This window comes from Nylanderia fulva, unplaced genomic scaffold, assembly GCF_048542155.1.
Source record: "Nylanderia fulva isolate GAGA-0341 unplaced genomic scaffold, ASM4854215v1 Scaffold44, whole genome shotgun sequence".
In the NCBI taxonomy this organism is placed as follows: domain Eukaryota; kingdom Metazoa; phylum Arthropoda; class Insecta; order Hymenoptera; family Formicidae; genus Nylanderia; species Nylanderia fulva.
The window spans coordinates 849,309-865,116 of record NW_028190521.1 but is presented as its reverse complement, the minus strand read 5'-3'; the positions used below and the strand labels follow the sequence as shown (position 1 = coordinate 865,116).

Sequence of the window (15,808 nt, the reverse complement as noted above, 5' to 3'; positions counted from 1 at the left end):
CGATTGTTATCTCGCTATGCCGCGATATATACGGCGTGCGAGAGGCGCCGATGATTCATAACTCGCGGCCTCGTATTTTCGCGGGTGGCACACGTCGAATTTGGTCCGGATGGGGCCAAACACGGTGGAGCATCGACACCCGCAAATGCACGCACGCTCGCTATCCACCCTCTCCGACCCTTTCGTTGACAGGATTATATTCGTACGTACCTACGTACCGTGTTCCTCGGTGTACCTCGGTCCCGCAAATACGCGTCGCGCGATCATATTCCCGTCGGATAATAAATTTACCGCGGGGGTGCTCTCGAGCACACGGTTCTGTCGCCGCGCACGATTCTGTTCCGCCGGCAAATGTCACAGTTTCGAGAGGGGGATTCCAATGGTAAAGCGCCATCGGCGCGATGCTCGCTTTCTCTGAACGATAATAGCTCGATCGACCCTTATGTCGATGAACGAGTATCCGGGAGTAGCAAAATTCTTAAAATGTTAATTCAGGTATGAAAAGATCCAATAAGAGCCAGGCACTAAGAATAATAAAATTCGTTTTAAATTTTCTCAATAATTATTCTGTATATAGAGTAATTTTTTAGAAAATTATTTTGTATACAGAATAATTACAGAGGAATTAAATAAAAACAATTTTTTTCGAATCGAGATTTTTATATTTCACAAATCCCTCTGTATAAGTACCCAAAAAGAAGTGTAGGTGAAAGAAATATTCGGGGTGAAGTCGTTATATCTATTCGATGGAAATTTTTTTTAAACTAATTAATTGTGCATAAAGCATAAATTTTTCTTGATACAATATTTAAGAATAAATTAATAAACTCACCTGATCCCCTTGTCTTTCTAAAAAACGTAGATAAGAAAAATATCGGGACAAAATCAGGAATCTTTAGGGGAACAAAAGAGTTAATTAAATATAAAGATCTAGAATTGAAATTTATTTAATTTTTGGGATCGTAACAAAGTACCTAGATATACATTTATGAAAGATACATTTATGAAAGAATAAAAAATTATGTGTTGACAGAAGGTTTAAGTATACAATGGCTCCAATTATATGTGTACTTCAGATATAATCTCCGAAAACTATATCCCACATCCATATTTATCATAATTATTATTAATATTCCATTTTGCATAAAACTGTAATAAATATAAACTGTAATAGCGAGATAAGACTAATGATAAATGTCTGCGAGAAACGATAAGCCGACAGTGTGTTGACATAAAATATGATAATGGGGAGCTGGAGAAAATCTTAATAGTCGACGTGTTTCGGCGCGATAAAACCATCGTGGAATGAACTTCTCGAAAAAGAATACCGTTTTACGAAATGACTGGGCGTGACTGAACGCGTGTTACTCTATCCCGTATATTGCGTAATAACGCAAAGAGTACGATCACCGTAATAGATATTATTGTGTTCCACATGGGGCAGCCAACGGGAAAATTAAAACACATTGAAACCAAAGTTTTTATACGTTACACGTTTGTCTACACGATTCTACGAGAGATAAACTGACGCTTCTCTCGACAGAAGGAAATAAGAATGTTTATGGACAATAATATTCGAAATATCGAAGCTGAAAGAAGGATCTGTCCGAGTAATATGTTCGATTCGATGAGAAGAAGAGCGAGCGGTGTTGGCGTGGCTCATCCATTGTGGCCCTTGATATACCTCGATGAAGGTCGAGCTTAGCCGCCTGCGCGGTTTCGTCCCCTAACGAGTTTATCGCATCCTCTTTAACGTTATTAACACGGGCTAACGAACTGGAAGCGCCGAGTCATCCAGGTTCTATACCGAACCACGATGGTTCCGCCAGGTATACACACCTGTACACGCGTGTCTGATCTTTACACGTTCGTGTGTGTGTCTGTGTACGCGAGCTTGTAAGTGCAAAGCGAGAGGCGGCGGGTGGGTTTACGTGTATAAGGTGGGATAAAGGTACGTATAGATACATAGTCCGGCCTGTCTGTGCGGCCCTGATACCCGGGTCTCTGGGCTAATTCCGAGGTGTAATCTACGGGTACCATCTCAATGGATTAGCATATAGATAGCGAGGTGGACTGACCGTATATATGTGCACCTAGGCCACGGGAAGGGAACGCGGGCATGTCCGTTTTGGTCCCGTGTCCTCTGCGCGTTAAGGGTTCAGGTGTTACATTTGGACTGGTCCTCCAACGATTGCTAAGAATAAATTCCGAGCGTCTTGTACGCGCCGACCGTGTTAAAAAAAAAATTTCATCAATTAAGACCGATACCACGCCGTATAATAAATAACGAGAGATTTCCGGTCGTTGGGACAATTTTTTTCTAGTTAAAAAAATTACGATATTGTTTGGGGATCCTAAATGCCATCCTGTTTTCTCGATATAGAACATCATTTTTGCCCACCCCTTTCTTTTTATTGGTTGAATAGAATAATAAATGCTTTTCCACGATTAAAGTACAAGTGATAATTTTTTACATATTTATCTTCCAATTTTTTCAGGATTCTTATTCTCGCGCAATTCGCCCAACCTGGCACAACGACGTGGGAGGACGTAGAGGAAAGAGAGAGAGAGAGAGAGAGAGAGAGAGAGAGAGAGCAAGAGAGAGAAAGAGAAGAAGAAGAGGCACGTCATCTTTTTTCCGTGGAGACTTCCGTCTCGAAGATCATCGGGGGATAAGAAGCGTCATCGACGCTGATGGCAGCGGACGCTGGGTTACAAGAGAGGGCGGACGGGCTGCGGACCCGCGGCATTTCGCCCGAGGTGATTCGGTCGCGAGGTAATTTGTGCTCACAGCGGGGCTGAGCAAACACGCGCGGCGGGGGTGCCTCGAAAAATTAAATAACTCGATGACTGGTCACATTCTCGAACGCGCATATACAGCGACGTACAACGTATGTATATGTATGTACGTCGACGGTGCCGAGATGTCCGCGGAGAAGGGCGCTTCTTGGCTGAATGACGTGGCCCTCTATTGTCCTCTCTCCTTTCTTTCTCTCTCTCTTTCTACCTTACTCGTCCCCGCATCGCGAACGGTGCCCCTTGGACGGAACTGGTCCCGGGGGAACACCGTGGTCGGGCCTTGTGCGACCTAGAACGGTCCCAGGACTGTGCCCAGGGAGCGAGCGCCGGCCTCCCGCGGACTTATGAATACAAATAGCCGCTCACTGCGCGAGTCAGATCCCTGATAAGGTACGCTCCTGGCTTTGCCGTACAGTCGCGCGGCGATAAAGCACGAGCTTGCAGGGCATTGCAGGGCCCGTATGACCGTTTAACGGGCAGATTATCTTCGCCTCGAAGGAGGGAAGAGGGATACGAATCGATCAGTACGGGCCGCAAATTGATCTCCGACGGAAAGGATATTGGAATATCGCGAGTCGTGCAAGCAATGGACAAGCTGAAGAACAAGAAATTTCATTTAAATAGATTGCGTTCGCGTGCAGACAATAAGATATTCTCGACAAAAATCAGCAAGTTGCTATTATCAACTCTATTGAAAATACCCCGCACTAGCTGAACAAAAGATCAAAGCTAAATAATTGATAATTATTGAGTTACAGCCAGTCGACTGTCTATTATTCAGCTTTGAGCCTATTACATTTTTTGTTCAGTATGGATCACAAGTTGTAACATATGAGAAAGCTAACTGATTTAACCGAAATCCATTTTACACAACATTAGTGTGGGGAACTTTATTTTATCTACTACAAATAAAAAATTAAATTTTATTTATTAAAAATTAAATAACTATTGCGGGAAGAAAAAATAAGAGGACCAGATAATTCAAAAATTTCGAGCCTACGATCGGACCACCAAGAAGAGTCCCATGACCCGGAAGGGCGGCGTCCTGTCCGTCGCTGTCGTGACAGTCACAATGAGTCAGTTTTCGGTATAGTCCCGGGACTGTCACTACGGGAGACGAGACTCCCGCGGATGAATGCCGGATGAGTGCTGCCATTCACTTCAGAGAGAAGAACGCCAGGGAACCAAGAAGGTAATCAACGAGGGGTGATTTAGTATACTTGTCTCGAAAAAAAGAAACACAGAAATCTTATGTACTATCCACTGTGTAATCTTTTCCCCAGAAGATGCGTCGGTTGATGGATTAGCGTAAGACCAGAAGCCCAGAGTCGGAAAACGCGATGAACGCGATAGGACAAATCATGAGAAAGCAAGGAGCACAATCCATTGTAAACCGTTCGCCGTTTTTCTTCTCTTCCGTGGTATATCTGTGTGTGATCTGCCTATTATCGTGCATAAAGGCCCAAAGAATTCTAGCAGAAGCCAGAAGCATAGAGAGGCGTCGCAGCCAGCCGCTGAGCAAACAAATTTAATGCGCGTGCATAACGACACCAATTTAAATGATAATGCGCGCGCTGTGTGTGTCTTCAAGATTAACTCGTAATAGGCCCGGAATAAATGTCGGCGGACCTGTTGGAGGTGTATCTAGTTGCCCTGCTACACGCGGGAACAGTGGGTGCTAACTACTCCTGTAGACAAGCTTGTTTATATTGGTACGCGGCACGAAACTTAAGCGTGAATTTGTATAATACGCATCTGGTGCCAAGAAAATTGGTGTCGTCGCGGATTACGTCACAGTTCGCTCCTCTTTAGGTCATCCGACGTCGTTATTAACGATGAATGATTATTATCGTCTGTTGCGCGCAACCCGCAATCATCCGATCAGCTATTCAATCTATACGGCAATATTTAATTTATATTATTAATTAGACGAGGTGTAAGGGGATCCTAAACGTCCTTGATAGGTCTATTGTTTTTTCCTGGTTTATCGACAAAATGTGAGGTTAGATAAACTATAAATCTATTTATTGGCTATATACGGATTGTTTTTACTTAAAATTAGACCAGGCCAGATTTGGCATTGGATAAAGGAATATAAGTGAATGTTTAGATATCAATTTGGAAGCCTAGTAAATGAGAACAGCTCATCCTTCATTTAAAAAACAATCCGTATAACCAATAAATAGATTTATAATTTATTTAACCTCACATTTTGTCGATAAAAGAGGAAAAATTAACAGACTTCTCAAGAGCGTTTAGGATCCCCTTAACGACAATGATTGATTATTATATTCTGTTGCGCGCAACCCGCAATCATCCGATCAGCTATTCAATCTATACGGTAATATTTAATTATATTATTAATTGCACGAGGTGTCGCGTCCGTAATTTACTTGATTAAGTGCGAAGTTCGATAGTCTTCCTTTATTGATGCTGCAAAAGGATGCGCTATCCCATTCCTAGAATGAAAAAAGATTTTAAAAGTGATTATGAGAGAGAAAATGATAGGGATAAGGAGAAGGAAAAAAGTTTTAATCGCGGGAGAGCGACATATCTCATCGACTACATCGGATAAATTCCGATGGTAATGAACGAGGCTTATCTTACGGGCGTTTATCGACTTGGCACTCTTGCCCAAGCGGATTTGCCTAATTAAAGGAACAAGATGTAAACGATTTTATTTCCATCGCGATTCGCGCTATCTACCGACTACTTGGAACGAATAAATGGATTCCACGCTATATATATCTCTTTCTCTTTCTTTCCCTCCGTCTCGTTCGCGGAGTACAACGCGCTTAAACCACCGTGACCAGGTGCACCTGTCAAGTGTTCTGTGCCGTTAGTTTGATTAATGACAGAAAATTTCTTGAATAAACAACAAGGCGCGCTTAAACAGATTGACACTCGGATATACTTGGAAATAGCAACAATTGAGATTTCACATTGAAGATAACTCGCGACTACGTTCGGAAAATGATAATCCGGAGTTAATCATCGTTGATCTAACTTTGAATTTAAATTACCAAAAAAAAGACATGTTCTCTCTAACGAATACGAGGACAATCTTTCATCTAATTTTCTCTCTATAACCGGTTACATTAATATTAATATCTTATTAAATGTAATATAATTGGATATTATATTCGAAAATTACTCTCTCTCTCTCTCTCTCTCTCTCTCTCTCTCTCTCTCTCGCTTTGCGAGTTTATTTTAACGAAAAATGAAAAATATTAAATAAAAGCTAATTAGAGGGACCGTAATCAACATCGATCAGGAGTCGACGAAGTCTTCGGAAGTAAGCCGCGCGAGAGATCAAGTTTGCCCAGGGAGGTGTCTTGTCGAGATTGTCGCGAGTAGAATCATGCAAGCTGTGCCCTCGCTTCGCCCTCACCTCTTGCTACGCCTCACCGCGTTCTGAACCTCTTTGCATATACATTCTGTAAGATTACTTTGTGCGGTTTACACCCTGCGATCCCTTTCCCTCCCTACGGCAGCCTCCTTCAGCAGCAGCAGCAGCAGCACGTTGCTGCGCTTCTCGCAGTCCTCCTCTCGTTGCCAAGAGGCAAACCACCCTCCAAGTTTCATCCAAGGTCCCTAATGTATGCGGAACTATACGGCAGAAATTCCAAGTTCGGCACGGCCGTGTTAGGCGCCTTTACGATGAGTTTCCATCCCTTTTCCGTCCCGTTCCTCCACTCGCTCCTCGCTCGTTCTCCGCCGCACAGAAAGGGACGAGGCTCGCCCGACAAGACTTGCCCTCCGTATAAGAGGCGAACACGCGTGATCCTAATTAGAACGCGTCCTCGAGGTGCCGAAGTAAAAGCGAGCTTCTTGCTAGGCGTCTCGACGAAAGCGCCGTCGGCATCTTACATATATACACGCGCGAGCGCGTTACAAGCGTGACGTTACTCCCGTAAAAGGACTCTTGTTCATCCACCCTACTTTGCCAACATTTCCAAATGAACTCGAGCAACTTAACTTTCGCGACAATTGACGGTATAATTCCGCGAGAACCTCATCCCGCGACAAAACGACCACCGAGACAAGCTTGAAAATACGAAATCTCTTATTATACGGAGCTATAAGATCTCATTATTATTGAAAGAGGGACACTTAACGCGAGAATTTTCACAGCAGATGACAGGTTAGATGGAATGCATTATACTTCAATGATTAAATACGTCTAAGAAAGCTCTCCGTTGAATACTAAGGAGGATTTTCATATACCTACACTGAAAAAAATCAATGTACTTTTACATGGAAATTACTTGTTCAGAATTAGAAAAGTTACTTGCTTATCATTGTAATTTTTTTACATTTGTTTTTAAGTAAAAATACATATTAATGTAAAAATATAGATAAAATTACTATATTTATGCAAAAATTATATGTAATTTTAAATTTACTATTTTTACTTTATTAAAACTTTATTTTATAATTTATCCATTTTATTTATAACATTATTTTATAGCATTTCCTATGTGTAATTCCATGTTCAGTGAAATATTTTTAATCTTGAAAATATCAATACATCAACGAGTAATAAAAAAAAAATTAATTGAAAGCGATCGTTGATCGTTTAGAATTTCGCGTCCAACATCTTTGATCTTTCCGGCGGATTTTCCTGTCAATCATCGCGCGGCGTACTTGTCGCGCATTCGATGACAGTAATCAGCTGTTCGAAGAAAACGGCGACGGGAGACCCTGTATGCTGTTGGATGGCGAACGGCACGCGACACCGCGTTAGACGAAACGGTCATTAGGGATGCAAAGGGCGGACTCGCCCGGCTACGTCGCATGATAATTACCGTAAAGAAAGCCCGACGAGAGAGAGAAAGAGAGATGGTGCGGCTTTCTCACCCACCGGGCTTCCCAGGAGATTACAGGATGTCCGGAGGCGAGAAAGGATTCTCCCAGCGTGGCCCGAAAACCTTTTCCGCGCTTACAAGCAATAAAAATTAACGGCCGGTCCGGTCAAAGCCGCAATATATGAAAGGCGATCCGCTAGAACCGGACTTTGTGGCGTGCGAGTATAATATATAATTATCATAGACCATTCAATGTATATATACACAGCAATAAACAATTTCCCTTTATTACGACAAAGCAGTAGTATAAAAAGAATGTGTCAAAATCTGTCAGCAACCATTAACGTTTTAATTTTTGGTCGCAAAGAGAGTGCAAAAAGTCAGAGTAAACGAATAAATATTTGTATTATGATTTTTTCTTAACTCATAAATTAATTTAATTTAAATTTGTCAATTTGAAAGGCACGAGTGTACAAATTCGGGTATAAGATTCGTATATAGCTATTAGATGCCACAAAATTGTTCTCAAATTCTTGTTTAATTATTTTAACTACAAAATAATTAAAGAGAAATTTAAAAGCAATTTTTTGCATATCTGATATATGTGCCTGATGATGTGCTTATTAGTCTTTTTCGTGCATAAATTCGTATTAATTTAATTTCTCTCAAGTTATTCTATTTTATTCTACAATTATTATTCTTCTTCCTATTTTAATACCAATTAATATCTGACGCAAAGTTTCTGCGTCAACTCGTATCTCCAAAAATCAGCAATTATACTATTACACTAAACCTTTTTTTCCAGTGTATAATTATCGAAAATGAGCGTACGGGAGATATTCGGTTCCTTTAGAAACAACCGAATTATGCGGCAGCCACGCGCGAGTAATCTCGAACGAAGGGAGGAAGTAGAGAGAGCGCTTCCTCCTTCGCGAAGAAGAGCCTTTAAACACGGGAGAGTCGGGGCCTTTAATCGCACGAGAGGCCCCGATAAACATATCGAAATTATGATGAAGGATCGGAGCGCGCATAAGAGTGGAATAAGCGGTACTACATCCTGCCGGCTGTGTCAGCTTTGTTGATCGCGGCGGAAAGGAGAGATCTCGCGACTTCCCTCCATCCTTCTCCTCCCCCACTTTTAATTTTCAGGCGCGGCTAATTATGATTTACAGCAACATCGGCGCAACATCCTGATCGCTACGCAAGATACCGCCCGCAGGATATTCAAATGCGATGAATATTGCTCGCCGCGATAAACGGCGAAAGAAGAAGTCGGAGGAAGAGAGAGCCTGAGTAAAGGAAGAGAGAGAACGTCGCGAGGATACGGAGAAAGGATTCCTAGTAGCCTACTCGGTATGCAAGATGGGCAGTCAGGCTTGTACATCCTTCCTCCGCCTTCTCCAGGGATGTATAAGACGCATCCTCGCGCGTGGATCGTCGTTCCGTGCCGAATCGCTCGTCCGGAGTATTTAAAGCCCGCCGGGGATAATTCAATACGAAGGAACCCTCTCTTTTGTGTGTTTGGAAAACATAAGCGGCCGACGATGTCACAACACGATATCGGCCATGATTTAGCTCCCGCCGAAGGAAGCCAAGGTGTAACGACCGAAGGTGGTAACAATTGACCCCAAAAACGCGCCTCTCAAGTGCAATAGACTTCTGAATTATTTATATCAAATATACACTGGAAAATTTTTGTTGTACTTATTAACAAAAATTCTGTTCGAAAATCAACGGAACAGAATTATTGGTTAAATCGACCAGAATTTCTTTTAATGTGACAAGCATCTTGTTTGCACAACAAACTAGTTGTTTTAATTTATTTAAATTATATTAGATTGTGTTACAATAAAATTATTTTCAGAGAACCTTGAAATATTATTTACATGATGTGTATAAAAAATCTCTTTTCTCTCTCGTCTGTCTCCAAAATTTATTATCTCTCTCTCTCTAGTGGTTTTAAAATTATATTATATTATATTGTATTGAAATAATATGATTTGTATTAATATTATATTATAATACATAATATTATTTATTACATCAAATTTAAAAACCTTGAAATAAAATTTATTATTTGCGACTTAAATCTGTATCGTCCTCTCTTTCTCGTGGTTTTAAAATTATATTATATTAAATATAAATCTAAATCGCAAGAAAGGCGTAAAGAGCCATACGCGGATGTTGCTGCATACATTTCCAACGAAACTAAGTTTTCCTTGGAAATAAACCGTGCACAAGGCACGTATTATTCTCGGTGTACTACCAAGACTTAAAATTTGAAATAATCTCATACTTGAGATTTAATTTCAAAAACCCCCTAACTCCCCTACGGAAATAAATAAATAAATGCGAGTTTCGATTGCAAACAAAAAAAAATCTAAAAAATCACTTACCTTGTCAACTCGTTTCTTAGCAGGACTAGTCGTGTCGTTAGGCCTGGCAGGAAGATCGGTTTCACTGGCCATCCGATTAAAGCGTTGCATCCGCTCGCGAACGCTCAACTGCTCGGCCGAGACAGCATTTGTCATCGTGACCGTTTCATCTTCCTGTAATTCAATAATTTCGATCTTTTTTTGTCGACCTTCACGAAACAGTCCCAAGTTTTGTGTTAATAATTGTCAAGAACACGTGATCAGTGACAGATGATTCCGAAGAAAATCAGTCTTCGAAAAGTAAACAAATTATTAGATAAATAGATAATCTCGATAAAAAAACGATACCTATACTATATTAATAAAATAGCAGAAACTTTGTATGTAAATTAAAAAAAAATCTACAAATTAAAAAAAAATGTTTTAAATGTTTTCGTAGACAGAGAAATTTTTTTTTAGAATTTATCGTAAAATCATGGTAATCGTGGAACAATATGGTATTGGGAAAATTTTATGAGTTTCTCCGATTAATATTTACCACAATAAAAATATTTATTCACCACAATAAAATATAAAATATGTTCGATTATTTTACTAATTATTTACTATTACATGTACATATTAATATTTTTCCATAATTTTCAGGGTAAATTCTAAGAGAAAATTATGTCCGGATAATAAATTTGCAGTTAATTTTTTCATCTTAAGTTTTTAATAATTTACCCTTATAACTGTAGATATTTGATTGTGCTATACAAAGAATATTACGTTTATTATAAATTTACGTGAAAAGAAATCGTCATCGGCAAGCACTCTCGCGATGGCGACACCGATAATAAAATTTATTGAACAATAACGGCAATAGATTAAAACCTCACCTTGATAACAGCTTCAGAGACGCCACTCTTATTCTTGTCGACATTTTCCTTGTTCTCCAGCTTGAGTTTGTCCTGACTTTTGCGTCGCGGTGGAACAGGTGGCGACGATACTGATACGCTGGATGCATCGATGTTGTCATTTTTTTGGTCGATCTCGCGTTCCGAAATCGGTGTCGTAGGCTGCTCGAAACTCGAGTGAGAACTGCTCGATAACGGGCTAAGGGGGGCTGGAGGTGGTGGCCGATAAGGCGGAGGTTCCCGCAAAGGAGAAACTGGAGTAGCTAGATCAGGAGAGGCGAGAGATCTCTCTCCTACTAGCTGAGGGGATGAAAAGTCTAGAAAGGGTTGCCGATATTTCTTCTTGAGAACCAGATATTTATCGCCCTGTTGAGGAACGTTCACTTTGAGAGCTTCGTCTATAAATGATTTGACAGAAGCGACAGATGCGTCACTAATTAATTTATTAATCGCCGAGGGGTTGGTCACTAGTGGTTATAGTGTACAAAAAATTACCCTTGATATGGATTACCTTTAAATTACCTCAGATTACCGAATACTACCATAGATTACCTAATACTACCTTAGAGTATCTAATACTACCTCAGATTACCTAATACTACTTCAGATTACTTAAGATTACCAAATATTACCTCAAATTATTCAAGATTATCTTAGAATATTTAAGAGAATATTTAATATTTGAGAGTTTGAAATGAGGTGTCTTTTTATATTGTTGGTCTTGTCTTGTGTCATCTTCAATAACTTTTTCAAAAAAACGTGGTTAAAATTGTCAGGAAGGACAATGTCAACGCCTACAGAACGTATTAATTTCTCGCATATTAACGATGAAACTTTTCGAGATTTGATTAAAATCAAAGATCATATCGAGGCGAACATTTGTTGGATATGACGGATTGAAACACGCTTTAACTGCTCATAAATTCTCGACTCTTATTGAAGAAGTAACATTAATTTTCGATATTATGTAGAATTTTTGTATTATTTTGTATTTTTTAATAATTACTGTAATATAATACTGAGGAAGACCGCGTGCGGTTGAAACGTTTATTTTATAATAATTGTAATTTTCGCTTAAGTTTGAGTATAGAATATTTGTAGCTTTCACATAATGTTTTATGTTTAGTTTATACATGGAATAAATTTTATTTGACAGAACAACTCTAATAATTGCTCGATAAGTTGGCCTTTTTATCTATCACTAGTTGTATTTACAATATACGAGCGAAACTTTGTATCAATTGATTTAGAATATTTAAAATTACCTCAAATTTTCTAAGATTACCCCAGATTTTTCTAAATATCTTCCATTTATCAATAATGTTCACTAACTTCAAACATTAAAGATTACCTTAGATTACCTCAGATTATTACAGACTATCTTAAGAATACTTAGAATTACCTACAGATTATTTAATATTACCCTTAGATTATTTAAATTTTCTATTAGATTACCCAAGATCAATCAAACTTCCTAATTTTTTAATATTGCATATTTATGTAAGAAACTTATTTTTTCACGTAAACTTTTGATATTTTTCTACAAAGCTAATTTTTCTTTTCGTTCTATTTCTCATTCTAAAATTTAAATAACATGTAGTTTGTTTTATATAGACAAAAATTTAATATCGATATTTTTTAGTTTGTGTGCGAAATTAATATTTTGAATAATATTAATAAGATAATGAAATTTCTAAACGTAATAATTCAAAATTTCATTTAACAAGAGTGACAGATTCGCACAGATATATGTCACTAAGTTAATTATATTATATTAATTGTAAAAAAAAAAAAATAAGATTGCTAAAAATTCAATAAAAATTTCAAAAAATATTACATATTTATGTGAGAATATTTAAAAATAAACACTATATATAACGGCTAATACGAGCTGCAAAAGTTAGGATAAAAATTAATAGTCTTTCTGTATCTTATATACAATTTAATACGGGACGTTTCGGCACATACTTGTGCTTCTTCAGCCACTGAATAATCACTCCTTACATCAAATTATCATTATACAGTATTTGCAATCGTTACACAATCAGATATGTTAATAATTTATTTAACTGAGAACCGTTCAAAGAATGAATACTCCGAGAGCTGTCAACGAAAAATAAATATTGTTTAATCTTGTATGATTGATGTAATTGCCTTTGTTTTGTATTTTATTTGTATTTTCAGCATCATTTGATAAAGACCTAAAACACAGGTCGAAATGTCTTGAATTAAATTAATAAAAAATCTTTTTAGTCCAGTATTGGTCGTTGTTTTACGAATTTAATAAGTTTTAAATATATCATATTATATAAATATTTCCTACGTCTATAGATCGAACACACGACGAAACTAGTCCAAGCAACAACAAAAACAGTGACCTCGTGCGCGAGGAATTTTTCACCTGACCTGCCTCAGCTGATCGCGCGAGATCTGGCAACGTCGCCGCGCGCAACAAGTCGCTTCTGTCAAAGGAACGAAGGGGAATTCGCGAGGGAAGAAGTCCGTTTCACTTACCTCCTCGTTCTTTATGGTGGCCAGGGTGTTGACGTATTCCTTGAAACGATTCCTCGCTTCCACTGTAACACAAAAACACACAGTCCCGTGAGGCTCATGTACTATCGCGTGTGTTTACTCCAAATTCCAGGCGACGCCTCGCGATCGGACAGTCGCTAATATACGGCTCGAGTCGGAAATTTCACCCACCTCGCGTCTCCGGGTCCGTCAGGAACCGCTTGAAATGCTTCACCAAGTCGTGATTGCGCGCGGTACCACCGTTTTCCAATAAATAATTGCGTATCTCCTCAAGGGACAGCTCACCGGGCGTCGCCATCTTGAACGAACTGATGCGTCAGAGCCACGTACGGCTGTCAGTGAAGCGGGCCGTTCGGTCGGTAAAAGCAGTCGCTATCACTACTCGCGCCTATAGAGCGAGGGAAACAAGTATATATATTTTAGAAGGAAACGGTATATCTGAGCAGTGTAGTGTTGTGCTTACAATTAGATGATTTTAAAATTATCTAGATAAAGCTGAGATGAAAATATGTAAATTCATCTAAGATAAAATTATATAGCGATTCATATCTAGATAGCTTCCAGATAATATTATTTTGAAAATTGCTTATGTAAATATATAGTTATAAAAAATGTAAATTATAAAAGAGATCTAAAAATATATGCATATACTTTTATGCATCGCTTATATTGATTTAAGTTTTACTACTTAAATATTTTTATGTATACTTTTTTCATCTAATTGTAAAATGCAGATATATTGTATAGATAATATATATTTTTATTGTCTATATAAAGATAAGATGTCAAAATTTCATTAAGAGATCATCTATATAATTTTACTCTTACAATTAGAATATTTAAATGAGACAGCAAACTGGGTATATTTGAGGAAATATTAGTAGGAAACAATAGGTATACTTTAGGAAATATTCGTTTTAAACGTATAATATTGATTTCTACTCAAAGTCTTTTATTCGTTGCAGTTAATAAAGTTTACCATTGATTTAATAATTAATAGACAAGATTAGGTAGTAACTAGTTAATTAGTTAAAAATTAAATATATACAAAAAAGTAGAAAAGTTAATAACTTTTAATTTAACTTAGTTGGCTTAGTTAGCCTAATTTAAAATAAATTAATTTATAATTTAAACTAGTTATTTTTAAATTTAAACTTATTTACTTTTTTCTAAGTTAAACATTTTTTTTCATTTTTGAATGCTATTATTTTTTCTATAAAATCTTAATCATTAGACAATTAAATTTTTGATACTGATTAAATTTTAATAAGAGCACCATTCTATGATGTTTGTCATTCTTACAAGTATGAAATAAATGAAGGATTTATATATTAGTTTTTATTTTTTTTCATAATTGTAATTACAAAGAAAAAACCTACATTTCTATGTAAAGAACAAAATTTTTTGTTATTTCGTGATTTGTTATTTTATATCAATTTAAAGAATTAACAAATAAAATATTAAATTAAATTGTAAGTTATGACATTTTAATTTGATATAAATAATATTTTTGTAAAAATTAACTTTTGGTTTAACTTAAGTTAATTTAATCTTAACTTTAACTGAGTTGTTTTATGCATGCAATTTTTTACATATAACTAAATTAATTTTACAAGCCATTAACTTTAATTTAACTTAGTTAAAAAAAATAATTAACTTACCCATCCCTGATTAATCAATATAGAAATATTTATAAATCAATAAATAATGGATTTTTAAAATTTTCTTCTTTTATGGATTTTTTTTTCCATTCACTTTACCATTCATATCACGTTGGATGTATATAAAAAAGATTTTTAATTTGCAAAAATATATTCACCTAGGATAAAGCGCTTGATTGACTAATCAGAACAAAAAGATCCTCGGTCTCCGATTTCTTGATCAAATTCTGCACTTGGACTGATATATTTCTGAGCACAATCTAGAATGCTGACCTCTGATGCACTTTCGCGACTAACGTTCGAGCGCTTATTTCATCGCAAAAATACTTACGAATGTGAATATTAATTAATGTCTTTAATTATCGGCATTAATTATAAATCCGATCGCGTCGCGTGTATCGACATCGTGTGATCGCGATCGCACGCGCAAGATTAACCTCATCGGCCGCGAATCTCGCTCAACATGTTCGTTCTCCCGAAAGCGTGTGACGTACGTGCTTACGTCACAGCTCCGACTCGAGCCGCCAAAAATTTGCGCGCACAACTTCACTTGACTTTTTATTTGTTATTTGTAAGATTATCCATTTATCTTCGCGGTAATAATCCACATTTTATATTGTTGTACAATAACGAATGTGTAAAATATTCTAGATTCTATATTTGGTAATACTTATAGCGAATTTGGTTGGATGCACTTTAGTGCGCACTGAGTGCACATAAAGGTTATTGCACACAAT

General features: G+C 37.5%; 1 protein-coding gene across 1 annotated transcript in view; it reads right to left on the bottom strand.

Annotated features, from left to right (window-relative positions):
• sowah (ankyrin repeat domain family member sosondowah) overlaps positions 1–13,727 on the bottom strand; it is a 164,852-nt gene extending 151,125 nt beyond the window's left edge. Inside the window, exons 1-4 of the mRNA XM_085486485.1 lie at positions 13,582–13,727; positions 13,393–13,454; positions 10,861–11,244; positions 10,004–10,156 (exon numbers count right to left, since the gene is read on the bottom strand). Of these exons, the coding sequence (XP_085342611.1) occupies positions 10,004–10,156; positions 10,861–11,244; positions 13,393–13,454; positions 13,582–13,708 (726 nt within the window). The 5' untranslated portion in view covers positions 13,709–13,727. The remainder of the gene's footprint in view (positions 1–10,003; positions 10,157–10,860; positions 11,245–13,392; positions 13,455–13,581) is intronic.
• Positions 13,728–15,808: the final 2,081 nt, after the last annotated feature.